General features: G+C 45.8%; 1 protein-coding gene across 2 annotated transcripts; it reads left to right on the top strand.

Moving 5' to 3' along the window:
• The first annotated feature begins 36 nt into the window (after positions 1-36).
• On the top strand, positions 37-27,356 carry RAB15 (RAB15, member RAS oncogene family). Of its 2 annotated transcripts, XM_077320869.1 has the most exons (7): positions 42-536; positions 10,927-10,987; positions 14,378-14,438; positions 18,864-18,941; positions 20,591-20,680; positions 23,041-23,106; positions 23,573-27,356. In XM_077320869.1, exons 1-7 carry the CDS (start codon positions 413-415, stop codon positions 23,729-23,731), a joined length of 639 nt encoding a protein of 212 aa, XP_077176984.1. In that variant the 5' UTR covers positions 42-412; the 3' UTR covers positions 23,732-27,356. The 2 variants fall into 2 exon arrangements, with proteins under 2 accessions (XP_077176985.1, XP_077176984.1); XM_077320870.1 differs by lacking the exon at positions 20,591-20,680 and having other exon boundaries at positions 37-536.
• The last annotated feature ends 359 nt before the right edge of the window (positions 27,357-27,715 follow it).

Here is a 27,715-nt window from a genome sequence, read left to right as displayed (position 1 = left end):
GGTTGCTGGGCACGTGGTTCCAAAGGTAGCGCGCGCTCTCGGCGAAGGCGCAATCTAGGCGAGGTGCGCTGGCTGCCAACCAGCCCTGCGCGTCCCTCTCCAGTAGGGAGCAGCAGTGGGGGCGCCAGCCTGCCTGCCTGCCTGCCTGCAGCGGCCGGAGGATCTCCCGCCCCCGCCCCGCGCGCCAGTTCCTCGGACTCCTCCTGGCGCGCGCGCTCCCCTGGGTCTCCCCCTGGCGCCGGGGCTGCGAGCAAGCGAGGGATCTCGCCTCCGGGTTTCTCCCCCCGCCCGCCCGCCTGCCTGCCTACCCGCCGGCGCTGCCGCTGAGAGGAGACGGGCGCCGCGCAGGGGGAAACGCTGCGCTGGGATGGCAGCGGGCGCCGCGCGGGGCTGAAGCCGGAGCGGCCGCGCCATGGCCAAGCAGTACGACGTGCTTTTCCGCCTGCTGCTCATCGGGGACTCGGGCGTGGGCAAGACTTGCTTGCTGTGCCGCTTCACCGACAACGAGTTCCACCCTTCGCACATCTCCACCATCGGTACGGGGGACAGAGGAGGGAAGGCGAGAAGAGGACCGGCGGGGGGGGGGGGGGCGGCCTCTCCAGCGGGGACAAAGGGTTGGCGGGGCCGGGAGGGGGCCCGGGATGCTGTTCTTTGTGTCCTGCCTGGGAGAGCAGCCGGGTGTCCGGCAGGAGACAGGAGTCCGGACGGGCCGCACTTGGACTCTTTGGGGGCTTCGCCTCTGCGCCCGCGATTGAGGTGGGGTGCATCGCGCGTCAAGACAGCGGTGTGTTTGGGGCCGGTCGGTGCACAAAGGTAGCTGGCCCTTGCAAGAGGATAGTAGGCGATCGCGGACAGAGAGCGGACCAAGCAGCCGGAGGCTGGCACCCTACTTAACAGTGCCGCCCCCCCCCCCCCGGGTCCCTTTTCTTTAGTGCCATGCTACCCAGTTACCTGCTAAATGTGGCGATCCCCGGGCCTTGCTGTTGTTGCCTCAGTTGTCAGGAGCTAGTTTTTATTCATTAGCGATTCAGGTTCTCCAGCTTGCTATGGTATGCGTTGCCTCGGCTGCCTGATGCAGTAATGCCAGTGTACCTCAGAGGTTAGAATTAAATCAACGTCAGTATCCTAAAACATGAGGTAGGCTTTGAGCCATGAGTCACTGGGGGGGGGGGGAGATGCAAAAGAAGGGCCCTTTGCTTTCTAGTTTCTGAGGCTGTGCCAGTATTATTATGCTAGTTCTGGAGATGGATGTCTACTGCCTGCATGTTACTTTAAACCCGCCTTACACATCACTCCTGCATCTTAAAACCTTTGCGTGGAATAGGCCTGCCTCTGAGTAATGGGAGTAAGGATTCATTCATGTATGTCTGCTGAGGATCTGGATCCCACGGTGGCTACAGTATAAGCCCGTTCTATTTTTAGGCACAGGAGTGACTAGTGGGAACGCGTCCATGAGCTAATAACGCAACATATGAAGCAGCCCTAAGTGAGGTAATGCATTTGTTCAGTAGCAACAGTGCCTCATTTTTCTGGGTTCCCAGTGATTTTATTTCACACAAAGCGTACTTAAAACCATCATGGATCAAGAGGTGATACGTTTGGGTCTTAGCCTCAAAACCTGTTTGCAGAAGCAAGCCGTAGCTGTTTTGTGTTTGAAATAAAAATACGGCATCTTTTAAGCACGAGTGGAAGTTCCTTCGGCCATACCTTCATACTTGGGGGGGGGGCTTCTAGGTCAGGAGGTCTGAGTTTAGGGAAGCCTGGGCCATAGTGTTCTTCATTTTAGAAATTAAACCTGCTGAAAAAACGGGACATCTTTAAAGATGTAGCAGCCTGATAGCTTTGCCCTCTCTCATCAGAGCTTGGAAGCTAAGCAGATTGGCTTTGGTCAGTGCTAGGATGGGAGACCCCCAAGGAAGACCAGGATTGTTATGTAGAGGAAGGCAAAGACTTCTTCTCATCTCTTCCCTTGAAAACCCCATGGACTTGTTGCTTTGAGTTGGTTATGACTTGATGGCACACAGTTACTGTTATTATTATTAGAGATGCATGTACTTAGATACAATTCTTTGATCATACTCGTTTTGGGAAACAGTGATGAAAGGTGGGTGGGCATTCTGTGAAAACCATCACCTTCCCATAGTCTCTGTCACATCCCTGGTTGCTGATATGACCACTCCATAACTTGATTCCCCAGACTGGCATCTAGCAACTGACAGCCAAGGAATGAAGGATTTTTGAAGTGTCTGCAATGATGCTGGTTGACTTGAATCAAGAGTGTGAAGAAATGATGCTTCCATTGGATTGGGAATCCTTAAACAGAAACTGTATGATGGTACTTGCTGGTGCTACAGCATGGAGGGAGCCCTGTGGTGGTTTCTTTGTGCAGACTCTGCTCACCCCACTTGTTTAAGAGGCAAAAGTAGGTTTAATGCAAGCTATGCTGCACACTTTTGACTACCCAATAACAATCTGATCTGAAGATACGAAAAGTCAACTTGCTCTAAGAAAACGGAATTCCTTCCCCCATTGTTCTGTTTCAACTCAGATTATCTCTCCTGCACCACATGTCCTATGACCTTATGGCTCCTACTGGAGCTAGTAAGACTGTGCTGTGAAAGAGGTTTACTTCGACTACACCTTTTCAAATGTAAGTTGTCAGCTTGTTAAAAAGCATACCAAGCAGGGATACAGCAACAACATTGCATGATTTTCTGTAGGGTTTCTATTGTTGGCGTAGCTTGACATTCTGGCCTGTCATTTCCATTTGTTTAGAAATAGGAGAGAAGCTGCAAAGTGAAAAGGACAGGGTGGGGGTTCAGTTCCTGACTGCTCCTGCATATCCCTTTGGTGTCTGAATTCTTTGCTTAGTAGAGCTACAGCTGAACTGTAAAAATCAGCCTCCCTGTGCAAGCCTGAGCCCTTGATGGAATCATCTTCTGTGAAATGCAGCCTTCCTCTACCAGCCCAGTTTGTGTAGGCTAGGTCAGAAGCCAGAGGTGTTGAGAGATGTGAAGACCATTCACGGAATGCATTGATGGCATATGTTGTTGCTAGCTATTGATCAACTACAATTGAATATTCCAGTATTTAATTTTCCGGGCAGTGAGTACTTCCCCATCACAGGCTATTTTAAGACATAGAGCTGAGATGCACAGAGGAATAAGGCTGTTTTTCAATGTATCTGTAGTATAAAAAAGATACATGAAGAATGAAGATAAATTTGGGGAGATGGTGTCTTGCTGAACATTGTATGCAGATAGCATGACACTGAATTAGTCTTCTGATGAAGTTCATAGAGAACCATTGTTGGCTGTAAAGGCACCCAGAAGTTTGGGCTTATATGAAATCTCCAGTTCTGATTGTGTCAGTTGAATGAAAAGTTTGATGGTAGAACACTTAGACTTCTGTCTGAAAATAACTTTCACAGTACAACGTAGGCAACTCTTTCATCACAGCATTTTTTGAGGTGATCAAAAAGCTCCTTCAAATCCTTGGCATGTCTTTTCTAATGGTGAACTGCAACAGTCTCTCTAAGATGATGCCTATATTTTTCATAGTGTACAAGAAGCTACTTTGCTTTTCTTCCTTCTTAGTAGTTCCTCTAGCACAGCCTTCCTCAACTGTTTTACTATTGAGAAACCCCTGAAACATTCTGCAGCCTTCAAGAAACCCCAGAAGTGGCGTGATCATGCAGAATATGGTTGGGAAGCATAACTGTGTACCGTCCACATGGGGTCCTTCCTCTTCTCACCCCCTTCAGGCCTATCATTAGACATTTGGGGAGAGTCAACATGGCCATATCACCTAGTAAACGTTTAACAATTTTAAAAAAATCTATTAAAATTAATTAACTACCATACATTCAGGAAACCCTCCCAGGACTGTCAAGAAACCCCAGGGTTTCATGAAATGCTGGTTGAGAAAGCCAGCTCTTGCGTTTTGGTTAGCACTTAAGTAGAAGCCTGTCCCTCTGCTAATTCAACTGAAGTCTCTCTCCTCTGTGGACATAACTCTACCCTGGAAATAAACATTGTTTTAAAAATACAGCATCTCTTCTGTCATCACAGTTCTAGTAAGCATGCCAAGCAAGTTTGCACTATGAACTCACTAAAAATTTAAGCATACAATGATTCTTGGGAACTTTGCAATCACCTGAAGCTATGTTTATTCTTAAGGCTGCAACACTAATTCTAGGTATTTTATTTTTATTTATTTCATTTATAGCCCACCACTTCCACACAGCGGCTCATGGCGGGTAACAATCCAGATAAATCCACAATAAAATCTCCTTAAAATCCCTTAAAATAAACCCAAGTAACCCACCCATGGCAGCAATTAGTAAGTGCATGTTGAATATCAAGCTGACACTGAGGAAGTGCAAAGTGAAAAGGACACTTCCTAGTGGTTGTGCTAGCATCAAATCCATGGTAAAATACTGGTGCAAATGTTACTGCAGGTGCTGAACTTTATCTGTTTCCTCAGAATTTTACTTGCTGTTGCTCAGAAACTAAGACGGCTGCTGTGTGCCATGTGCCCTATTCCTGTGTGCTGATTGTCCAGTCTGTGGGAATGTATCAAAATGAACATTTCTGATTCCACTGGGGTGGCTGTGTTAGTCAGTTGCCACCAAAACAACCAAGAGACACAGACATCTTATAGACTAATTTATTATGATGTAAACTTTGTGAGCCAGAGACCACGGCTGATACTTTACTATGGAAGGAGGGTGGTAGGGAGGAAGTTTTACTTTCTCCATTTTTTCCTTTTCAACCTGTATGTGTGTTTAGCTACAGACATGAATAGCCAGACAGACAGAGCATAATACTTTGTGCATTTGACAAAGTTAACGCCGGTTTATGGAAGCGTACATCACTGTAAATGTGATGGGTTTTAAGGTGCCACAAAATCTTTGCTATTCAGTTTGTAATAGGTATTTACGCTTCTGCCTACATGGAAATGTCTTCGTACAGAGAACAGCAGATGAAGAGGCCTTAATTCAACTGAGTAGGCAGACAAAAAAATCACTGGACTGGACTTCTGGCTCCCACTTGCCTGTTCTCCTAAGATGGGAGATTAGTAGGGTGACAGAAAGGAAAATGTACAGGTGTGCTGACATTCTTGAAAAGCTTGTTGTTCTAGTATAACCTGCTCCTTGGATATGTTAAGAGTATGCATCCACTTCATTTGACTGTAGTAGGGTTAAACTAAGTGGAATTGTGCATGAATAGCCAGACAGCCCACAGGCCATTCAGAAGCAAAGTAAAATGGGTAAAAATATTAATATAAAATTAGCTATATTTCTTCATACATCACTTGTCCTAATGTATCTGACATTTAAAAGATTAACATCTGAGTAACTATGCATAGAATACAGTTCCAAATTCTATGTAAGGTGATGCACATTAAGAGAGTCGCAGTGGGGGAAGAGTTGTTGCACTTATTTCAGCACCCATGTGGGGTTCCTCAAGGTTTAGTACTCCCCCCCACACACACACACTTTTTAACCTCTTCATGCACCCTCTGGCCCAGCTGGTCCGGAGAGCTTGCATAACCCTTGGCCTTCTGGAGAAACCTTGTCCATCATCTTCGGGACCTCTTTAAGGACTGAAGATGTCCCAGAGGACTGGAAGAGAGCAAACGTTATTTCAATCTTCAAAAAGGGAGGAAGGATGACCCGGGAAACTACAGACCAGTGAGTCTGACCTCTGTTGTAGGGAAGATAAGTGAGTAGTGGGGTACCTCAGGGCTTGGTGTTCGGTCTGGTACTTTTTAACATATTTATTAATGATCTAGATGAGGGGGTGGAGGGACTACTCATCAAGTTTGCAGATGACACCAAATTGGGAGGACTGGCCAATACTCCAGAAGATAGAGACAGAGTTTAATGAGATCTGAACACAATGGAAAAATGGGCAAATGAGAACAAGATGCAATTTAATAAAGATAAATGTAAAGTTCTGCATCTGGGTCAGAAAAAATTTAAAGCATGCCTACACTTCTAGGTAACACTGTGTGTGAACGAGACCTTGGAGTACCTTTGGATTATAAACTAAACAGGAGCAGGCAGTGTGATGCAGTGGTAAAAAAGGCAAATTCCATTTTGGGCTGTATCAACAGGGGCATCACATCAACATCACAAGATGTCATAGTCCCATTGTGTACGGCACTGGTCAGACCACACCTGGAGTACTGTGTGCAGTTCTGGAGGTCTCACTTCAAGAAGGATGTGGATAAAATTGAAAGGGTACAGAGGAGAGTGATAAGGATGATCTGGGGCCAAGGGACCAAGCCCTATGAAGATAGGTTGAGGGACTTGGGAATGTTCAGCCTGGAGAAAAGTAGGTTGAGAGGGGATATGATAGCCCTCTTTAAGTATTTGAAAGGTTGTCACTTGGAGGAGGGCAGGATGCTGTTTCCGTTGGCTGCAGAGGAAAAGACACTCAGTAATTGGTTTAAACTACAAGTACAACCATATAGGCTAGATATCAGGAAAAAAATTTTCACAGTCAGAGTAGTTCAGCTGTGGAATAGGCTGCCTAAGGAGGTGGTGAGCTCCCCCTCACTGGCCGTCTTCAAGCAAAGGTTGGATACACACTTTTCTTGGATGCTTTAGGATGCTTTGGGCTGATCCTGTGTTGAGCAGGGGGTTGGACTAGATGGCCTGTATGGCCCCTTTCAACTCTATGATTCTGTGAGTTTTGGGCTGGGCTGTCAGTATTCAGATGACACCCAGCTGTCTCCTCATGGATGGCTGCCTGGACTCCCCGCTCCCCAATACATTTGCCAATTATTTGGAATACATTTGGGCTTTGCACTCTGCGGGTACTAATTTGTTGGTAATTCCAAACCCAGGGAGGTTTGCCTGGCCTCAGCCAGGGCCTTTTCAGGTCCTGGTCCCAACCTGGTGGAATGAGCTCCCGGAAGAGCTAAGGGCCCTGCAGGTTCCACAGGACCTGTAAAATGGAGCTCTTCTGCCAGGTCTTTGGTTGAGGCCAGGGCACCAAAGATCGAAGGGCCCCTCCATATTTAAGAACTATATTTAAGAACTATCCTAACCCGAATTGATAGAAGATTTATCTGTATCAGGTATAGTCAATGCCCCTGGGAATTGTATGCTGAGGCACTGGGGGGGGGGGAAGTGGGTAAGGGAGAATATAGGATGGTTTTTATTTACTTTTTCTTGCTACCAGCGCATGCTTGTTTTTAATGTTTTTAATTATGTGGGGTTTTTATCTTTTTATTGTAACCTGCCACAAGATTATTCTTTCTATAGTGGTGGGTAAGAAATCAAATAAATAAATAAATAAATCCCAACTTCAGGAATAGGCTAATGGGGTCTGAACTAGCTGAGACTGAAAGGAGGATTGTTTTTTTGAGCATATAGCTCAATGAAAGTATCAACCCAAAGTGCTGCAGCTGTGAAAACAGCAAACTCTTATATTGGGGATTATTAGGAAAGGGACTGAGAATACAACAGCCACTATTGTAATGCCCCTGTATAGATATATGGTACAGTCTCATTTAGAATACTGTGTACAGTTCTGGTCTTCATATCTCCAACATGGACATTGCAGAGCTGAAAAAAGTATAGACGAGGGCAAGCAAGATGATTTGGGGTTGGAGCACCTTCCCTGTGAGGAAAGGCTGAAGAGTCTGGGACTTTTCTTCTTAGAAAAGGGACAAATAAGGGATAACACGATAGAGGTTTATAAAATTATGCATGGGGTGGAAAGAGTTGACAAAGAAAAAAATTTCTCCTTCTCCCAAAATACTAGAACTTGAGGGCATCCAGTGACGCTGATAAGCAGTAGGTTCAGGACAGACAAAAGGAAATACTACTTTACAGAGAAGAAGTTGGTTTTGTGATTTGACACAGGGGCTGACCAATCAGTTTTGTGTACACAAAACTTTGATAAGTGGGTGGGATCACACTTACCAGAAGGCTACTAATTTAGCACTGTGAAAACAGGCTTCAGGCAAAAGCAAGAAAAATAGGCCTCCTTTGAGCCTAGCCTGGGTAAGAAGATTGTATGTATATCTAAACCACTGATAATCACTCAGTGGCTCACAAGCCACATTTGGTTCTTTGATGTGCTGCCCGTGACTTTTCTCAGCACCGTTCCCCAACATGGCACTTGCCCCATGTTTCAGGTAAATAGGGGAAAACCCTTGTCCAGTGGGGCTTATGGTTGGTGCCCACCTTTAAACCATCACTGATAGAGGAATGGGTAAGCTGAGTGGGCGCTAGTGGTCAAAACAGTGACCTGTACTTCTACAACAGGTCGAATGCTCAACTTCCCATTTAGTCTCTAACTCCTTTGATTAGTTATTTGTAAACCTTTTACAGTGTGGGCACCCTGTTTTGGGTTTGCTTATCGCTTGTAGACCACTATAATTTCTTAATGACAGAGGCAGGCTATCTGAAAGGCTTCCAAATAGAAATTGAGCTCCTTCAGCAAGCCTATGTAGCTGTACTCTCTATAATTAATTCACAGGATGAAGAAAGGAGGGAGCAGGCAGATATCCTTAGATTCTGCATTCTCTTCACTGAGATGTTTGTCAGACTAGGGACTTTTTTCTGAGGTAGATTATGGCCACCACATAGAATGCTGCTTGAAAGATGAGTCACATAGGATGCAGCTGAGTTTTCTTTGAAGCTTCTGCTGCAGCCACTCATGCTGCTGAAAAGACAGGTGTCTTTTTTCTTCAGCACTGTAAGTGGCTGCTGTAAAACTTCAAAGAAACACTTGCCAGTGTTTTCTATTCTTCTAGGGTCTCCTTCAGATAGTTAGCATGGCTCAGCTGAGGATTCTGAGAGTAAGAGACTACAGAAGAATTTTTAAGTGAGCTTTCAAAGAAGTTTCATAGGGTATGCACGTTAAGTATACTTTTGTGCTCTGGTGAATTAAAAGATTGCTTGCTTGTTTGCTTGCTTGCTAGTTGTGTACTTTTCCATAGATTCACCCCAGTAGAGCCCCTGTCTCAGCAGGATTCATAGCAAGATTGTCCTGTTTCTGTGGCAAACTAAGTCTTGGCTGTCAAACAGTACATTTCTGAGCAGAGGAAACCTGCATTGGTCCTTATCTCCTGACTTAAGACATATCTGAGGGGTGTACCCAAAATAAAGCCCCCATAGACTCTCCCCTTCTCTTGCAGTCTTTTCTCTTTTTTACGCAACAGCCAGCCAATCTCCCTTCCCCAAGTTCAGCTTCCCCTCTTTCCCTCCTTGGCAGCCTTTATTTGTGAAATATGAGACCCACCTGCATGGTATTGTCTACCAGACTGCACTCATTTGGTTGGTGCCAAACCCACAAGCACTCGTGGAGGTTACCTTATTTCCCCCTTTATCCCCTTCCTCACAGTGTTGCCTTTTGACAATCCCCATAGCCTTACCCTTCCCTGTTTCCTTTTCTCTGTCCCATTTACAAACCCACCTTTTATCTGCCTCCCATCTTCAATTTGCAAACTTAAATGGACTTGCAAACTTAAATGGACTCCGGGGAATGGTAGAGGACAGGAAGGCCTGGAGGATCATTGTCCATGGGGTCGCGATGGGTCGGACACGACTTCGCACATAACAACAACAACATCTTCAATTTACTTAATTTATCTTTTCCCACATAACAAAGATCCTGATCTGTTTATGACCCATTATGCACAGGCCAGAACACCTGAACTGGCAGTAGCAGGGCATTGGGGGAAATCCCCAATTATGCACACTGCTGCTGCCAGCGCAGGCATGGCCCAGCTCAGGGCCACAGAAGGCCCGCGTTATGGGATCGCGGGAACCTCCGCAGTTCCCGGGATAATGCAGGTGCTGGCAGGGGCTGGGGCAGGCTGGTGCTTTGCATAATTGACAGCACTGGGCCTTTTGGCCCGCCCGGCCCCAACCTATGGTGTCCCTGAAGTGACACCGCACGCCCCTGCAAGCTCCGCAGAGCCATGGAGCCAGCAGGGGCATCGCCTGTGTGCATGCTACGCCAGGGCATCCATGTTCACCGGGGAGCCCCGCCCTCGTGCGTACACTGGGAATGGCAGGGCATCTTGCCCTGCCGCAACGGCACAGCAGTCACCCGGCATTACGGCCACCGTGCATAATGGGTCAATGTCACTCTCCTCTCCTCCATTTTATCCTCACAGCAACTCTTTGAGGTAACTTAGGCTGAGAATGTGTCACTAGTCCAAGGTCCATGGGCTTCCATGGCAGAGGGGTGATTTGAAGCTAGGTCTCCCAGGTTCTTACTTTAACCACTTTACCACATTGGCTTTCGTGAGATGGCTGCTGTGGAGTGGTAGCAAGCACCCAGTCTTGGGTGAGTTATGCAAGTTGCATGGTATCATGTTGCCAGTGGGGCCTGGCCCCAAAAGCTATCTCCATCCAAGACCTAAAGATTGACTGTATGCTCCTGATGGATTTAGCAGAGCAAGATGTACGAAGATGTGGATGTAGTTAGAATGTGTATGATTATATGAAAATGGAGTCTGAATGGCAGTAGGAAAAGAAGACCCAAAATAAGCCATACTTTCAGTTTGCAAGTCTTGAGCAAAGGTGTCAGTAATCGGGTGTTTTGGAGATTCTTAATTCATAGGGTCACCATAAGTTGGAAGTTACATAACGGCATACAGCATACTCATCTGAATGGGGTCTGTGAGTGCTGCATATGAAAAGTGTAAATGAGGTTTTGTTTTCAGAGGAGGGGGAGAACTGATACTGCACATAATAGATACATGCAAAACAATAATTTGTCTCTCTTGTTTATTCTACATGTCACAAATCCAGTTTAGACCCATCAGAATTTATTGGGTAATGTAATTCTTGTTCTCCCTGGAAGTTGATTTGTCTCTCTTGGTTGTTCTACATACCACAAATCCTGTTTAGACCCATCAGAATTTATTGGGTAATGTAATTCTTGTTCTCCCTAGGAGTTGATTTCAAAATGAAGACCATAGAAGTAGATGGGATTAAGGTCCGGATACAAATCTGGTAAGTGATGCAAGTACTTTGACACAAAACAAAGAAAATTCAATGACGGAAGATCATGGTTTTAATTGTGTGTGACTTTGGGGAATGTTGTAGATTCTAAGGCCCGCTGTAAAATAGGAATGGCAGTGACGAAGTCAGGGGTAGTCAAACTGCAGCCCTCCAGATGTCAATGGACTACAATTCCCATGAGCCCATGAATTTACTGGCAGGGGCTCATGGGGATTGGTAGTCCATGGACATCTGGAGGGCCGCAGTTTGACTACCCCTGGACCAAGTCCTAGGGGGTTGTAAATCCAGTTTGAAAAACGCTGCTAATCAAAAGGGCTTAGTAAGTAATCAATGGGAGCAGTGGATCTGACCATATTTATTTAACACCTAAAAAAGATGTCCAGTGGTATTTGAGGGGAGGAGGTTACTCACATTCCTGGATAATGGGCAGGATGTTGCATCTTGTTTGCAAGGTGAACTGTTGGGACTCCTACATCTGGATACCAGGTATCATTTCTATGTGTGGATTAAGGGCTTAGATTTCCAGTTGTTATTAGGGATTTTCCAGGCAATGATTTTAAAATCTCACATTTTCCCATTAGCACTAGAACAATAGTAAAACAAGAGTGCCAGTGGCCTTGCACTAAAAAGGATTGCTGTTTTGCCATTTTTCAAATTAGGGACAATTTGCACTACTTCATTGAAGCAAGTCAAGGGCCTTTAAGAAATTTTTATAAAAGAACAAAATACTAGCAAGAGGTCTGCAAAATTCTTAGGCCAATTAGTTATGTATTTTTTAACAATGGGGTGAGAAAGGCCCTAGATACAATTGATTTCAGAGGAGTAGAGCTACACATGTCCAGCAGGGGGCAGCCATTTTGCATGGAAGCACATTCTCCAAAGCTGAAGTGCTCCATGTGCCCTTGAATACATCTTCTGCAAGGTAGATGTTTGTGGTGAGTGAAGAAGCAAAGTAGACATACTCTGTGATGATTTGGCTGACGGGATAGCGTAAGTCTGTTTGGGGTTCTTCTGCACCTCACTGTGCTTCAACACTGCACCAGTTGTTGGGAATATGGTGGAAAATGTGTGTTTTGTATCCAATGGTGAAGCAGGAAATTCATATGATTCTGGGAACAACTGCTGATTATTTTGGTGACTACTTACTCCATGCAGCTTATTTGTTCATGTGGCCCAGGCTCATGAGGACAAAAAGAAGCACTGAATGAGCTGGCCTTCAGCTTGTCGTTGTGCTGCATGCAGCTTGGTGAGCCAGCCTTTTGGGGGTCCGGTATAGCTGCAATGCTCAGTAAAAGGGTCAACATACACTCATTGCTGCTATTCTGCTGATTTCCAGCCTTAGTCCCTTCTGTAAAACTCTATTATTGGGGGGCATTTTTGTCGCAGAGTAAGTTAACATAAAATTAAATGCCTACAAATTCATTTAATTTTCGGAACGAATGTAGATTTTCCTAGTGTAGAATCAAGGGGATGTAGCGCAGACTTTCACATAACCTCCATACTGAATCATCTGCTCTGCCTGTGGAAGTACAAATAAAGGGGCTGTCCAAAGCACTAAAGCGTAAGCCCAGCTGAGCTCAGTGGGACTTACCTTTGAGTAGATCAGGACTGCACTGCATGTCCTATGGTACACTTCACACCAGCGTATCTATGACTCTTCTTATGTCGCTACTCAGATGTTGGCCAGGAATTGTGCATGATGGTCTAGCATCATGTCAAACTAATTTGAGCTGTCAAACTAATTTGTTACAAAAGCTTGATCTGACATACATTTGAGTTTTCCGGCCGAGCCAAGGGTGCCAAAAAACCTAATGCCGGGCACCGAACCTGGTAAGCTCAATGAGGGTGGCACCTCCAACCCTCCTCCCCCAGCTGCCTCTTGTTCCTTCCCTCTCACCAGTTGCCCACAGGCCAGATAAGACCTCTGGATGGGCTGGTTCTCGCCCCCAGGCCTTATGTTTGACACCCTTGGTCTAGAGCGCTCCAGTACAACAAGGGAAGCCAGATGTGGAAGAGAAGGCTGAATGGAGAAGGCTACAGGAACGGAGACTTTTTAGTTTACATATTAAAGTTTTACTACTAGTTATCAGCATAATGCTATAGAGACTGTTGGTCAATAAGCTGTTTATTGGTCAGTTCTTCAGTAGTTATTTTCAGGTTCTTCCACAGCCACCTCTTCCTTGTGTCTGAAGCAGAGCTTGCCTTAGCACAGACATATCCTGAAATGGAGGCTCGCTGCTCTTTTTTTCCATCGTGCAGCCCAAGCCTGACTCCCGCCTTCACAACCCACTTGACAGATGCACTGATCAGCTCATTGAACACCAATCTGGTACTTCATTTTGCCCTCTCCACCCACTTCAGTCATGCTGTCTGCTTTGTTGAAGCCTTTTAAAAGCACAATTTGAAACATTTATTTGCTTGATCGTTCATTTTGCACGTCAGTAATAAAAAAACACACAACTTTTTAGAAGTGCTCTGTAAAGCAAGGAAGAAGCGAACGACTCGTTTTTTTTGCAGAAGATGGCTTTGTTGTTCAGTGCTCTTGAGAGCTAGGGGGCTGGCTTCCGTGGAAATACAGATTTCTGGCATCCATGAAAGGTCGATCTCGAAGGAAGAGCCATATGTGTATGCAAAGTGAGCACATTTTAACAGAGGGTTTGACACCCTGATGGCTAAGCCATCAAATTTACTTGAGATATCATTGAGCAAACTGGGGGGAAAGGGGGCAGATTAGCTACCCCAGTTTAGGTTTAGCCACTGAACTTAGGACTTTTGTTCTGGAAACCTGCAGTCATCCATGCCCAATTGTATCCATGGGAGATGTTGTGTTGGAGGGTCTGTTGAATATGAAGAAGTCCCAGCTCACTATAATGATCTATATCTCTATAATGACCTATATTCCCCGCAGGGCTTTACGCTCTGCGGGGGCTAACCTATTGGTCATTCCCGGCCCCAAGGAAGCCCGCCTGGCCTCGACCAGGGCCAGGGCCTTCTCGGTCCTGGCCCCAACCTGGTGGAATGAGCTCCCGGAAGAGCTGAGGGCCCTGCGGGAATTACCGGCATTCCGCAGGGCCTGTAAGACTGAGCTCTTCTGCCAGGCTTATAGCTGAGGCCGGGCGGTAAGAAGATCAGCCCCCCCCTCACAAACTGGCGGTAGAGAGTGTCACCCCCCTCCTGTAGTTGAGGATGCGGAGACTAAATGAGTAAGTTTAAGCCATCATTGTTGCCACTATTGTAAATTTATTGGAACTTATTGTTATTTTGTGGTTTTTAGGGGATGGGGTTGTGTAAGCCGCCTCGAGCCTCCAGGGGGAGGTGGGGTATAAACACAACAACAACAACAACAACAACAACAATAATAATAATAATCTTTCCCCCCAGGGATACTGCAGGTCAGGAGCGATACCAGACAATCACTAAGCAGTACTACAGACGAGCCCAGGTAAAACTATTTCATGTCATACAAATGATATATCAATGGAACCTCTCTCCTGGTAGACTACCTAGAAGGTGCTAATAACCAGTATTGGTTTCATGACTCACCGCAGGTAGATTTTTTTTTGAGGTGGGGCTGTGTTAGGGCTAAAAAAACTGGGAAATATTGATAATTATGCTGGCAAAGGGGATAGACTGTGATGTTATTGGCTCCCCTGAATTTTTTAAAAATTGAACTACATAGAACATTTCCTTATATAGTAGCCACAAGGCTGGTATTCACTAACCTTTGAAAGCAGAAAAGAATACCAAGTCATAATGCTTTTTTGGATAAAATTAAAGCATTTTATTTACATATAAAGTTATCAGCATTACAAAAATGATGATTATACCAACATTGAACTTATTTGATCATCTGCCTTAAGCTGCATGAAACAGATTTTAATCAAAGCTAATTATATTTAAATTTTTATTTTGTAATTAAGCTGTCTGGATATATATGTATCATTACTTTACTATGATCTTCTAAAAACTGTTGGACTTTTTGTAATTTACTTATGACTAAATCAAAACGAGGAAAAAACACTATTTCCCCCCTCAGTTGGGAATGGGGACCCTAGGGAGGACATATTGCTAGTTGGAGGGGTCACACCAGTGTGAACTCCAGGTGTCATTTCTCTGTCTTCATCTTTCACTGCCAAAAATATTGGCAAAATGTATGGAAACCAATTCCAAATGAACATAAGATGAGCCACAACTGATCTGACCAAAGGCCCATCTAGTCCAGCATTCTGTTCATACTATGCCCAACCAGCTCCCTCTAGGAAGCCCACAGACAGGAAGACTGCAACAACCTCATCCTTCCTGTGCTCCCCAGCAACTGATTTAAATAGGCATTCTTCCTCTGGTATCCATCATAATTAGCAGCCCACCTGCTTCTGCAGATGCAGGGATTAGTTCAACTTGTCTTCCCAGTCTCCTTCCATGGTGACTCAGGGGCAAATGCTGGATTCATTTATTTGTTTAGAGTCTTTGTTAAATCTCCTCAGTGGGAATAGAGAGTTGTGAACAAGTGTCTTGGCTGGCGGCTGGCTTGTTCTCCTGAAGCACTGATAAGGTTGTAAGATAAAGCCCATTGGGACAATAAAATCCAAGCTTCAAGGATAGGCTAATGGGGTCTGAACATCCTGAGACTGAGAGGGAAAAAGCTCTTGGTGTTATAATGCAGTGGTCCCCAACCTTTTTATCACCAGGGACCACTCAACGCTTGACAATTTTACTGAGGCCCGGTGGGAGGGTAGTTTACTCCTCTACTCTCAACCACTGCCCCAACGCTCTCTGATCGCTATGATAATGTTTAAACATCCCTTCAAAATAAGATACAGATACGCCACAACAATGAACATAAGGAACATTTTATTTTCATGCAAATTTTAACTCATGACAATGACAAATCAATGGGAACCCTGAGCTTGTTTATCTGCAATGAGATAGTCCCATCTGGGAGTGATGGGAGACAATGACACCTGAAGTGTGTTGTAAAGAGCCGGGGGGGATGAAGCAAAGGGCCGGGAGGGGGGAGGCGTCCTTCGGGGCCCACCTCCAATTAGTCGAAGGACCACGTGGTCCGCGGCCCACAGGTTGGGGATTGCTATTATAATGGATAGTTCAATGACAGTGTCAGCCCAGTGGGCTGTTGCAGTGAAAAAGGCAAACTCTGTGTTAGGCATTATTAGGAAAGGGATTGGGAACAATAGGAGTAGCTTCCAGAAAATGTACAATGGACCCCCAATACTGTGGCCGTGGATCCCCTGGGGATTAAGTGAAATTTCCATTCCTGGTATCCCCTTACTCTCTTTATTGAGGGGCATACAGCTGCCTTGAATGGGTAGGGTTGTGGGTGGATCTGGTCAGGATAACAAAAGGTCCTAATTATGCCAAACCTGCATGCTGATCCTTGCCAATGCTTTGGCTGTCCATCTGAACGTCTTAATGTGCCCAAGCATATCATATGTCTAAGCACCAAATAATGGTTTACCTTCAAATGGAAGACCCACACCCCCCAGGTTTTAGCCCTGACTCTGGGCACCACAGGGCATGATTAGCCAAGAATGATGCTGCATTGCAGTATCGGCTGGCATCAGTATTGTGGCTTTTTGCCTGCTGCCTTAAAGCATTCAATTGCCACTTTTCCCATTTGAGCCACTATGGCCTTTGCCAGTGGATCCTTAACTCAGGAAGGTATCAGTGACAGATGACATCTTGTCCTAAAGAGACATTTGATATATACTCATTACTGAATTGCAGTGCATCTATGCCCACGATACCTCATGAGTAGGTCCCATGTGTCATGAAAATATATTTTCCTTCCCTCATTTAAAAAAAGGGGGAGTGGCTAACATTTGACCATTGCTGGCTGTACATCTTAACACAGCCCGCGGCGCCACGGGCGCCGCGGACTAAATAAAGCCGTAAAGGCTTAGTGGGAGGGCGGGCTCTATCCGGGATGAGGAAGGGTGCCGATTGGCCCCTTCCCCCGGACAGACCATCGGCCAGGCCAATTGGCAGGCGCAAAGCGCCTGCCAATTGGCCCGGCCGATTCCCGCCCTGCTGACAAGGAAGCCGCCATTACTTCACTCACCTTCCTGACGGTCACCCGACCCAGCAGAGCCGCGATCGGCGCCGGAAGAGCCGCCATCAGCGGAAGAAGCGGCGGCGCCTGGCCCGCGGCCGGCAGCAGCCGGGCCGCAATCGGTGGCGGGGCCATGCTTGGCAGCGGTGGCAAAGCCGTGCTCAGCGGCAGCGGCGGCCCCGTGATCGGTGGTGGCAGTGCCCCCCGCCCACACACAGACCCGCTCGCACTCTGCTGCATCAGGTTGGCCGCGCCGAGGGGGAGGCGCAGAGCTAACGGCTAGCGCCTGCTGTATTAACACTACAGCGGGCTTATTTTCTAGTCTAATATAATGGATCTGGCTCTGGGATGCTTACTTTAATACAATCTAAAATAAGCATGGTCTTCCCTCCTGAGCCAATAAATTCCATTGTCTGCTAGTGCAGGTGTGTGGATGCAAGTTTAGTTACATCCTTTATAGACAGAAAGCAATAACAATAATCAATTCTGAGGCAGTCTCAGATCTTCTGCTAGTTGCTATGGGCCTTATAGCAGCCACTTGAGCTATCTCTTGTTATGGGTTTGAGGCGCAAAGCCATTTCCTGGGGAGTTTTGCTGAGAGATGAGCCGCTCTTCCTTCCTTCAATTTCTGGGGTGATTTGGTGGCAAGATTTAGTATTATCAACTCATCAGTCAGACCAAAAGGATAAACTTAGTGCTTTCTATCAGGAGCCATTTCTACCCTGCCTTGATTCATTATATATTTATTTAAGCAAGCCATGTTCTCACCAACAATGACTGATAATCATCATTCCACATAATAAAGTCTGGTACATATGTGCCTGATACTCTGACTACCTCATTGGCCCTCTGGGACATCAGTCGCCCCCTGAAGAACCAATCAGGTAGGGGATACCCAACCATCTCTGCCTCCCTAATTGGTCCTCGGGGACATCACTTGCCTCCCGAATCATCTAGGGGACGCTCTGCCTCCCCCGTCCACCTGCAGGAAGAGCAGGCAGTAAGGTGAGCCAGCCAAGCAGGGTGGCTGGGAGAGAGAGGCTGGGTTGCAGACCAGCCTCAGGGAAGGATGCCCCATCACCAGAAGACCCCTAAATGCCCACCCATCCCCAGCCCAAAGGCTCCAGAAATGTCTCCTCCTGATCTGATCAGGTGTGCTGTGATTTCCACAGCGAAGAAAAGCAGGGGTTTTTAGAGAAGAGAAAATAGATGAGTAGTAGACCAACTGCTGCTGTCTGCAGGGCAGATTTCGTATATAGGTCACTTGTTACCTACCGACAGAAGCACTTCTCCATGAATGTAATAGGACTGTTGTCTCCAAGATCTAATTTTAATGAGGAACCTGACCTATGTTTGTGCAGTGAACCCAAAAATCTTAGCCAAGTCTCTAGGGCAAATTTCTTTTTTGTTACAAAATCCACTATTTATCATAGTTGCTGCTTGCTGGGGAAGAAATCCATAGGCATAACTGTTTGCTTTAGTAGTACAAGGTCATATTCATTAAGTCTTCATTGAATTTGGCTTACACAAAGGAAGAGGCATTGTCTGACCTCACGAGTTTGTTGGAGCCAGAATGTACCAGACATGTACAACTAGAAACATTTATGATATTTGTGGAAGACAGAAGATGAGAGAATAATCCTCAAGTGTCCTCAAGTGTCCTAAATCCTGAAGGAAGTTGTATAGGGCAAACCATATAAAAACAATTTTGTTTGAGGTGTTGGGTGTAAAAGTAATCTGCTCTTTGGCCACATGGCATCAGCTCATGTCATTATATTTCCTTTACCTCATTCTCCACAGGGAATATTCTTGGTGTATGATATTAGCAGTGAGCGATCCTACCAGCATATAATGAAATGGGCCAGCGATGTGGATGAGGTAAGCAGGGGTTGCCTTCCACCTTTCTCAGTGGCTGGAGAAATGAGATATGATCATTTTTGTCCTTCTAGAAGCACACTGGGCTTTTCCACCCTGCCATTCAGGTTGGTTAGCCTAGTTCGTAAAGAAAACTATACACATTTGATTAGGGATGTGGATTGTCAGCTCGATGATTTGAAGGACAGTCAGGCTCTTTGCAGCACAGTTTTGGCACCTCTGTATCCTTGTTTCCTATTAAAGGACTTGCTCCTGGGTAGAGTCTGTCATATTTAATGAGCGAATCTACTTAGAGAGAAAAGGATTTGTTCTTTATTTCTTGGGCAGTTGTTTCCTGGCTTAAGTGACTTATGGGGATAAGCCTTCAGGCGGTACCCTTGTGCTCCTGCACATACAAGGTGCTTTCAGAATATGGGAAATGGAGCGGGTAAGTCCTTGTGCTCTGCTACAGCTGAGAATAGATCAAGTAGTCAGAATCTATTCAGGGTTCCTGGCACCAAAGAGGTAAAACAGGACTCTCCCAGATGTGATCAAAGCCTTCTGGGACCTTAAACACTTCTGGAGGGCCTGTAAAACAGAGCTGCTCCATCAGGCCTATGGTTGAGCCCAGGAAACAAGACCAATAAATGCTGGCCTCCCAACCTGAAAAGGCTTTCTGAAAATCCATTCACCACAATGAAAATCTTTTCAGTACAGTGACACCCTCAGGACACATAGTTAAATTATAGATAAGCAGCTTTTAAAAGTTTTTAAAACCTAAATTATGTAATACTAGGGGCCAAGCCCATTGCATTCAGGAATACAACGGGCGCTAGATTAGGGGTGTGGGGTGGAAAAACTCTGCAGATGGCCTCCCCCAGGAACTGGGAAGGCTGCAGGCAGCTGTTAGAGAACACACCAGCAGGGACAGCTCTCACGCAGCAGGGATCTGCAGCCTCTAAGCCTCAGAAGAATGTGGAAGGAGTAGGGGGTGGTCAGGGATGGGGGATGGAAGGAGATTGGCTGGATGCTGGACAAACAGGCAAGCAGGTTGGAGGAGGAGGCACTTAGGGGTGGAACAGCCACCCTGAGTGGGTATTAAGCCCTGAGTGGCACTTAAGCCATGAGACACGCTCCTCCTCCAAAGCCTTAACAGAAATATTAAGTGAAACAAATATGCATATGACTGTTTTAACTTGTATACATTACAAAACTTATTTTTGTCCACCCTGAGCCACACAGGGAAGGGTGGATTATAAAAATATAATTACTTGCTTATTTACTGCAGATAATTTACAAAGAAAATGATTGGAGATATGCAGGGTTGGAATGAAGAAGATGATATGGGCCAAATGCAGGGAAACAGCCAAGATGATGTTCATGAGCCCCACACTGATTTAGGGGCTGGTTTTCTAGAGACCAGGTGGTATTGGCTATAGACATCTTACAGTAATAGCTGTGGAAGATGAAGAATATTACTAGGTGCAGTTTTGCCTTTGGTTGGGCTGCAGTTGTATGAGAAAAATTATCTCTATTGTGCAACTGTTAAAGACACAGGAATCCTGTCCCATATAAGCATGTGGCAATCCTAAATTTGGACAGAGCCTCATGTAGCTGCCTGGAAACTGTCTGTGCAGACTGGGAACATATAAAGTTTCTCTCCTTTTCTCCAGTATGCTCCTGATGGTGTCCAGAAGATCCTAATTGGCAATAAAGCAGATGAGGAAGAGAAGAGGCAAGTAGGCAGAGAGCAAGGTCTTCAGGTAAATTCCTGGAATCAGCCATAATCATCATCCATAAAGGCCTTTTTGCAACATGAAACCATGATTTATTTTACTGAGCCACTCCAGAAAAATGGAGGTTCCCATAACTGATTTTTTTAATCCCTCCATGAAAAAAATTGGATGTTGGGAAAATGATGTTTAAAAATATCAAAAGCAATCTGGGGCAGTTCAGTGCTTACCAGCAAACTAGCTGTCCCTCCTCCATGCACACCCACAATCATAGTGCCTACATAAAACTGCAAAAATATTGTTTGCATTCCTTCATACTAATCTTTAACCGCTCCTCACGGAGTGGATAAAATAAAAGAGTAAGTGCTCTGTCGGTGGGCCCTGTCCGGGAAGATGAAGGGTGCCGGTAGGCCCCTTCCCCCGGACTGACCAATCAGGAGGCGCGCAGCCACCGCACCAAAGAACATGCCTCCACGCCGTCCCACACTGCCAGCAGTGGCCACCGGCCCCAGCTCCGGGAGGGGCGACAGTGGCAGGGCTGCAGCACGCTGCCGCCAGAAGCAGCGGGGCCAGTGGAGCCGGTGGTGGCAAAGCCGCAGCATCCGGCAGCAGCACCGGCAGAGCCTGTACGTGCGGCGGCAAAGACGGCGGACCCGGCAGTGGAGGCGGCTAGGCCGGCACCGCTGCTGAAGCCAGCGCAGCCGGCGGTGGCAGAGCCCACCGCCCCTGCCCCGCCCGTACACACAGCCGCTCGGACTCAGGGCAATAACCCCTAGAGCCCGCTGTATTTAGACTACAGCGGGCTTATTTTCTAGTTCTGCAAAATGCCGTAAGATGCAACAGAATGGTTCTAGCTGAAGCTTCTCCCTGGTATGGCTTTTTATGGAACAGTGATGATGAAGAAGCATTTAATCATGAAATCTGAAGTGGCACAATAAAAAACAGGATTGCTACTTCATGTGTTGTTAGTGAGAACTAGATCAGAATCTGACCCAGAAAGTAACACCATGGAAAGCTGTTAAGTATTTCCAAATTCTGGGATCTGAACTTCAGTCCTCCTTCCATCACACACAAGTTTGTTTTATAGTGTGGCTAGGTTACATATAGAAGGTGGGATTCAGGTTTGGATCTGGAATTAAGATTTTAATCTAGGTTTGAATATTTTAGGTGTGAGTGAAGAGACAAGGTGTGCCTCTGGGACTGCTCTTTTCCTATTCAATAGCTGTTACTGGTGCTTATTAAAACTGGTGGAGTATCAGGGCATTGCTACATTGCTCCACAGCCTGTTTCCCCCCCCCCCCCCAGCTTTCATAATTGCTCATTCATACACAGACCTTGAGGAGGAGATATCAAGGGACTCGCTGCCTTCATCGTATGTGAGCCAGTGTGGAAAAGGTAGCATATTTCCGTTATTCAAGGATCCTTGGCTACCTTTTCCTTATGTAGAAGATAGGATGTTGGAAAGGGAGACATAGATTCAAAGCTTTACCTTGCTGTAATGCTGCTGAATAACCTTGGGCCAGTCACTCTCTTTCCTCCTAATCTACCTCATCTGGGGTTGTGAGGATAAAAACACAAGAAGGAAACGTGCTGAGCTCCTTGAAACAAGGGCAGGACAAAAATAATAAATACTGAAGTACTAAATAATAAATGATGATAGCACAGTCAAGCATACCAACAAAAACTCTTGACAAGTGAGATAAAGATTTGTGGGTTTTGTTAAAAGTGCTTTGTTTCACTGCAGAAGAAACAATGAATTAGCTGTGCATATTTTTGTATCAGTTTATACCCTTGTGTGGATATAGGGTACCCAGCCATTCAATTTATAGTAATAAAGAATAAAATACCTCTTCACCTCTAGGCAATGGTTTAAGTCAGCCTTTCTCAACCTTTTTACTGTTGAGAACCCCCTGAAACATTCTTCTGGCTTCAAGAAACCCCAGAAATGGCACAATCGTGCAGAATATGGTTGGGAAGCATACATGCCCATCCAGGGGCCCTCCCCCTTCCACCTCCTTCAGGCCCATCATTGGCCATTATTGGGGGTGGGGAAAGTCAGCATGACCATGTATGGTCATATCACCTGATAAATGTTTAACACATTAAAAAAAACATTAATTAACTCCTACCCATTCAGGAAAGCCTTCCTGGGCCATGAAGAAACCCCTGATTGATAAAGCCTTGTTTGTATTTCTCACATACATAATGATTGCAATCAGACTTCTAGATTTCTAGATTACATTTGAACTGCAGGTTTTAAAATGAAAAACAGCTGTGTGTTATATTGGTAATGAGGAAAGAAGTAGGGCAAATAGGTTAGAAGAATTTGGGGCAACATATGTGTGTTCAGTGTCCTTATGCAGAAACCTGTAAGTGCTTCTGTTTTCCAGCTGGCTAAGGAATACGGCATGGATTTCTATGAAACAAGTGCCTGCACCAATTTAAACATCAAAGAGGTAAGGACCTCAAATATAAATTTTCTGCAAAATGTAGGCAGGGCTGTGCATATTAGTTTTCTTTTGTTTCAAAAAGATGGCCAGATGCTACAGTCTGAATTAATTAGGCAAACATGTACAATTTGCTTATTTCAATTCTGATTCTGTTAGGCATGGGAGACAACTATCTATGTAAAGAAATGTAAATCAAGATGGCAAACAGATCCTTGTCTACAGTAAATAAAAACTGTCTCCAGACAACCAGGCATGCAAACTACAGTGGAAGTTTGCTTTGTAATTATTTTTTAAATAATTAATAATAATTATTATTATTTTCAAGCTTCAGTATGCCAGAAATGTCTAAAACAGGTGCGTAGATAGGCACACATTGCAGACTTATTTACAAGAGTGATGCAAGCCTACGCATCAGCAGTTGTGCACACTGCAGGAGGTACAGCTGTCCCTCTGCCTGTGTTTCCTCCCGCAGTCTTTCACTCGTCTGACAGAGCTGGTTCTGCAGGCCCATAAGAAGGAGCTGGATGGACTCCGTACCTATGCAGCTGATGAACTGAACCTGGTTGAGCTGGAAGAGGCAGCAAGCAAGCCAGATGGTACAGAGCATTCTCCCAAAACCTGTTGGTGCTGAAGGCCTCCCAGTGCGTGTGTTCTTTCTCTCTCTCTCTAACCCCCCAGTGCAGGTAGAAAGGCTGCCACCTAGAGAGGATTGGCTCGCTGTGCTCCATCCTTCTGGTTTTTGGTTGCCTGCCTGCTTGCCGTCTGCCCTGCTGGATCCTCTCTGGATTCCCTGGTGTTTCTCTTTGGTGATTCCTGTTGTCCCCAAAACTCCCTGGATCCAAATTTCTTCAGATGGCTCGCAATATGCAGAACATCACCCTGCCATCTGCATGAAAGGGCTGTGGTTAACAGCCATAGCTGAGAACCATTCAAAAGTATTTAAGGCCTCAGATAATCTGCAGCTGTGCCCTTTCAGTTTGGGCAAAGAGAGCTGTTTGGTTCTGGGCCAGCACAGGGCTCAGCCCGATCCGTCTGATCAGGGCCCTCAATGAGGAAAAAGCCAATCATTGTCCAGGCAGACCATTTGCTAATGCACCTCCTCTAGCAGGACTGCAGATGGCTTGTTAAGCCTTCCCCCAACCGACTTTGCCATTTTAGTATCTGACCTGATGTTTGTGCAACATTGTGCAGCATCCTGGCAGGTCCTGAGCCACTCGTGATAGGGCTTTATGGCTGTTTTGAAGGCAGTAACTCTCTCTGGTTCATACTTGGCTGCCCAGAGTTTACTATCTCAAAACTCTTTATCCATCCAAAATGAGAAACAAAGGACTTATTCCAAAGTGCCAGGTAGCCCTGCTACATAGAACAGCAAGGAGCTTTGTATGTCCAGCCCCACTGTGGATGGGGTGTACAGTGGAATTCAGGGCTATAACTTCAAATGACGTAGACCATGAAGGGAGTGGCTGGCTGCTGTGGAGGCAGGTTGGACCTTGTTCCTTAGAGCCCCCATGTTACTTGGTGTGTAGGAACAGCCCTTGCAATATGCCCCTACCATATTGCAGGGGGTCTTCCCTTGGTCCCTTCTTCAGTATCTTAGATGGTTAATCAGGCAGCCACTTAAGCTGTGTCTCTGTGCCAAAAGAAGCAGAGAACCTAGTGATGTGGCACATGCTCTGTTCTGGCTTTAAGAGCCCCTTTGAATGATTTCCCACTAAGCCCTTGATATAAAAATAGACATGGGTTACATCAAACTCTTTCTCTTTTTCTCTCTCTCAATATCTGACCTTTAAGAAGTTGCTTAGGACCTTTTCTATGGGATCCTTTTAGAATATTCTCTGCAACCTCTTGAGACTTAACCCAGAAGATCCCAGGGTTTTTTAAGCTATGTGCTTCTGACATGGCTCGGTCAGAATAAACTATAACCATAGCCTGGCTGCATGCTTACTGCATGGGCAACCTCCTCTCTTCTGGCCATTATCTTGCTTGTTGGTGGAGGCCTGACATGCTCAGCATGCCCTGGTATTCCAGTCCACGTATCTGACTGCTCCAGAGTAGCTGCTCCCTGTGTTGCCTTGGGGATACAAAGGAATACAAAGACTCTCCTCTCCTTTCCTGGGCTTGGGCTAGAGTAGGGCCACAGTCCTACCTGCTCTTGATTTGCAAAGGATGGCTGACAAGTAGGGGACTTTGTGCAATATGTGATGGCAGCACAGTAATCCTTCTGCTGCATAGTGACATTGTCTCTGGCAAGAGCCTTAAAAGTGAGCCTTTCAATCCACAGAGAATAATTCTTGTGGCACCAGCCTCTCAACACAGGGCTACCTTTCCCTAGCCACATGCCAACACTAGATGGCAGACTAATCTAAAGTCCTTTGCCCTTTCTTAACTTTCTCCTAAGGCGTAATGAAGTTGGGGGGGGGGGAGAAGAAAAGGAATCGCAGGTAATGGAAACAACACTGGCGGTGTTGTGGCATTTGAGCCTGATTATTTTTTTCCCTCTGAGAGAAGGGTGCCGTGCCATTCAAATAAGACTCCGTTTCAGAGGCACAGCCTCTTAAAGATCTGTCAGTTTTACCTCTTTCCTCATGCTGGGTATGTTTGCATTGGTATCAAGCCACCGAGACATAGGGAAACAGTGAACTTCTACACACAGTGCCTGCTGCTGGTGAATGGGATCTTGTGGAAACGCCCCCCTTACATTGTGGACTAGTCCCTACTTCTGGGTCTGTGGGAAGAAGCATAGCACACTTGACCACTGGAAGCCCCTTTTTGCCAGAGCTAGCATCTAGCTAGGGATGTAGCTAGAGATCTTTCTAGAGGTTAGCTGGAGATGCATGTAGCCATTCTGTTGGAGTCACTGCACAGATGCTCCCAAAGTGTGTAGCTAGCAAAGATGAAAATAATTGTTTCCTTGAAATGGATACTTGTGGGGAATTTTGGAAAGACTAGGGATCTTTGGCTGGAGCAAGGAGGGAGTGGGAGACAGAGAAATGGAGTGAGCAAATGCAAGAGATAATGTCCTCCTGACGCTTTTGGGCAACCCAAACACTGTTTGCCACATTCTTTGGAGCCTTGCTATATATTGTTTGTTGGAAGGGGGAGATCAGGGCCAGGGACAAGTTCATATAGAAGCTCCACTGAATGCTTACCTGCTCCTTCCCCAGTGATACTGAACCCATGGCTCATGGGCACATGGGTTGCAGTTTCAGATAGCCACTTCACAGCTCACACCAGGAAGGCTTGTGATAGCATGCAAAACTGCCGTGCCTGCTGCTTTGTGTTTGGGTAACCAACTTGCCATACACACCGGCAATGGGGTGGTGGTGGTGGTGGTGGTAATAAAGCTGGCTAGCCATGTACAAAATGTGTGAACTGACCTCTCCCTGTGAGGCTTTAGGATCCTATTCTCTCTAATACAATAATGAACTGTTTTGCATGAGGTTCCCTCAAGAAATCCATATGGAAATATGCCACTCTTTTTCAATGAAGGGTGATGAGGCCACTGGAATTTGCCCACACCACCATGATTCCCTAAGTCATGTCTAAAAACATTGGGCCTCAGAGGGCCTGTGCGGTGTGCCCTGCATAACTATTTCCTGTCTCTTGCAATCCAGCATCATGGTGGTGCCAGTTGCTCTGCGTGAGATCTGATAGAAGCTGAGCTGCTGATGCTATTGCCAACGCACAAAACATACTTCAACACAAGTAAGCAGCACCCAATTAAAAAGGAGCAGATTACTTTGCTTACCTGTGGAGGGAACTGACCTTCTTGCTTAGTCCCAGCAGTGGCTTTTTCTGGGGGCAGTTAATAATTGTTGACAAAGCCTGTAGCTCTCAGTAGTGAGCAAAATGAACTGTCCTAGCAGCATCCAGGGAACTGTATTCTGGGTTGTTAAGCAGCTCATTGCTGGGAGCAAATTCCTCCTTAATCAATGCCCGTTTTCTCAGTGAGAGTAGTGCTCTCAGTGGGGGCCACAAAGTGCTCCTTGATTTCAGGCCAGTGTTTGGGAGGGAAAGTTAGGAGAATTACGGGAAGTGAGTACTATATAATGTTCATAGCATAGCAACTTGTCTGTCTGTAGCAGAAACTGTTGCACATAACATCATGAGATCCAGCCACACTTACAACTTCTGAATCTTCTGCTGTGTCTGTAATTTGTGAATTTTGCACTCTGACTGGGGTTCCTTGTATGACCTGTCATTGTAATTCATTATTTTAAACCAAAATCTTTATTAAATAAAGCTTCTCAAAGTGGTTTTCGATTGCTGTATTTTTTCCCCCTTGAAATGGCTAGCCTATTTTGAGGGCTGGTGAAGTTGAGCTGGTAGTTTGGCTGCCTCCTTTTCCTGGAAGCCTCTGCTGAACCTGCCTGAGATTGCTGCAAGCTGAAGGGGTTTGGCTTTTGCCTCTCCTATCTCTGAAGTCCAGCAAATCCAAACAACTGGACATCACAGCAGTTACAGGTAACTTTTAAAACACTGAGGGTGGTACAGAAGAGAAGGCCACTCTGCTAGTCTACATAAACGATGAGCAGGAAGACATCCTATGATTGATACCGCTCTACACCTTTCCTCACACTGAGGTGAATTTTCCCTCCAAAAAAAAGATCACTGT

The sequence above is a fragment of the Paroedura picta genome, chromosome 2 (assembly GCF_049243985.1).
Source record: "Paroedura picta isolate Pp20150507F chromosome 2, Ppicta_v3.0, whole genome shotgun sequence".
NCBI lineage: Eukaryota > Metazoa > Chordata > Lepidosauria > Squamata > Gekkonidae > Paroedura > Paroedura picta.
The sequence above is the reverse complement of the archived record's forward strand: the minus strand, read 5'-3'. Positions and strand labels throughout refer to the sequence as shown.

Coding starts and splice junctions, on each gene's coding strand:
- RAB15 (XM_077320869.1), top strand. CDS start 413: ATGGCCAAGCAGTACGACGTGCTTTTCCGCCTGCTGCTCATCGGGGAC. Junction 20,681..23,040: donor GCAGAGAGCAAGGTCTTCAG/GTAAATTCCTGG, acceptor TCTGTTTTCCAG/CTGGCTAAGGAATACGGCAT. Junction 23,107..23,572: donor CCAATTTAAACATCAAAGAG/GTAAGGACCTCA, acceptor TTCCTCCCGCAG/TCTTTCACTCGTCTGACAGA.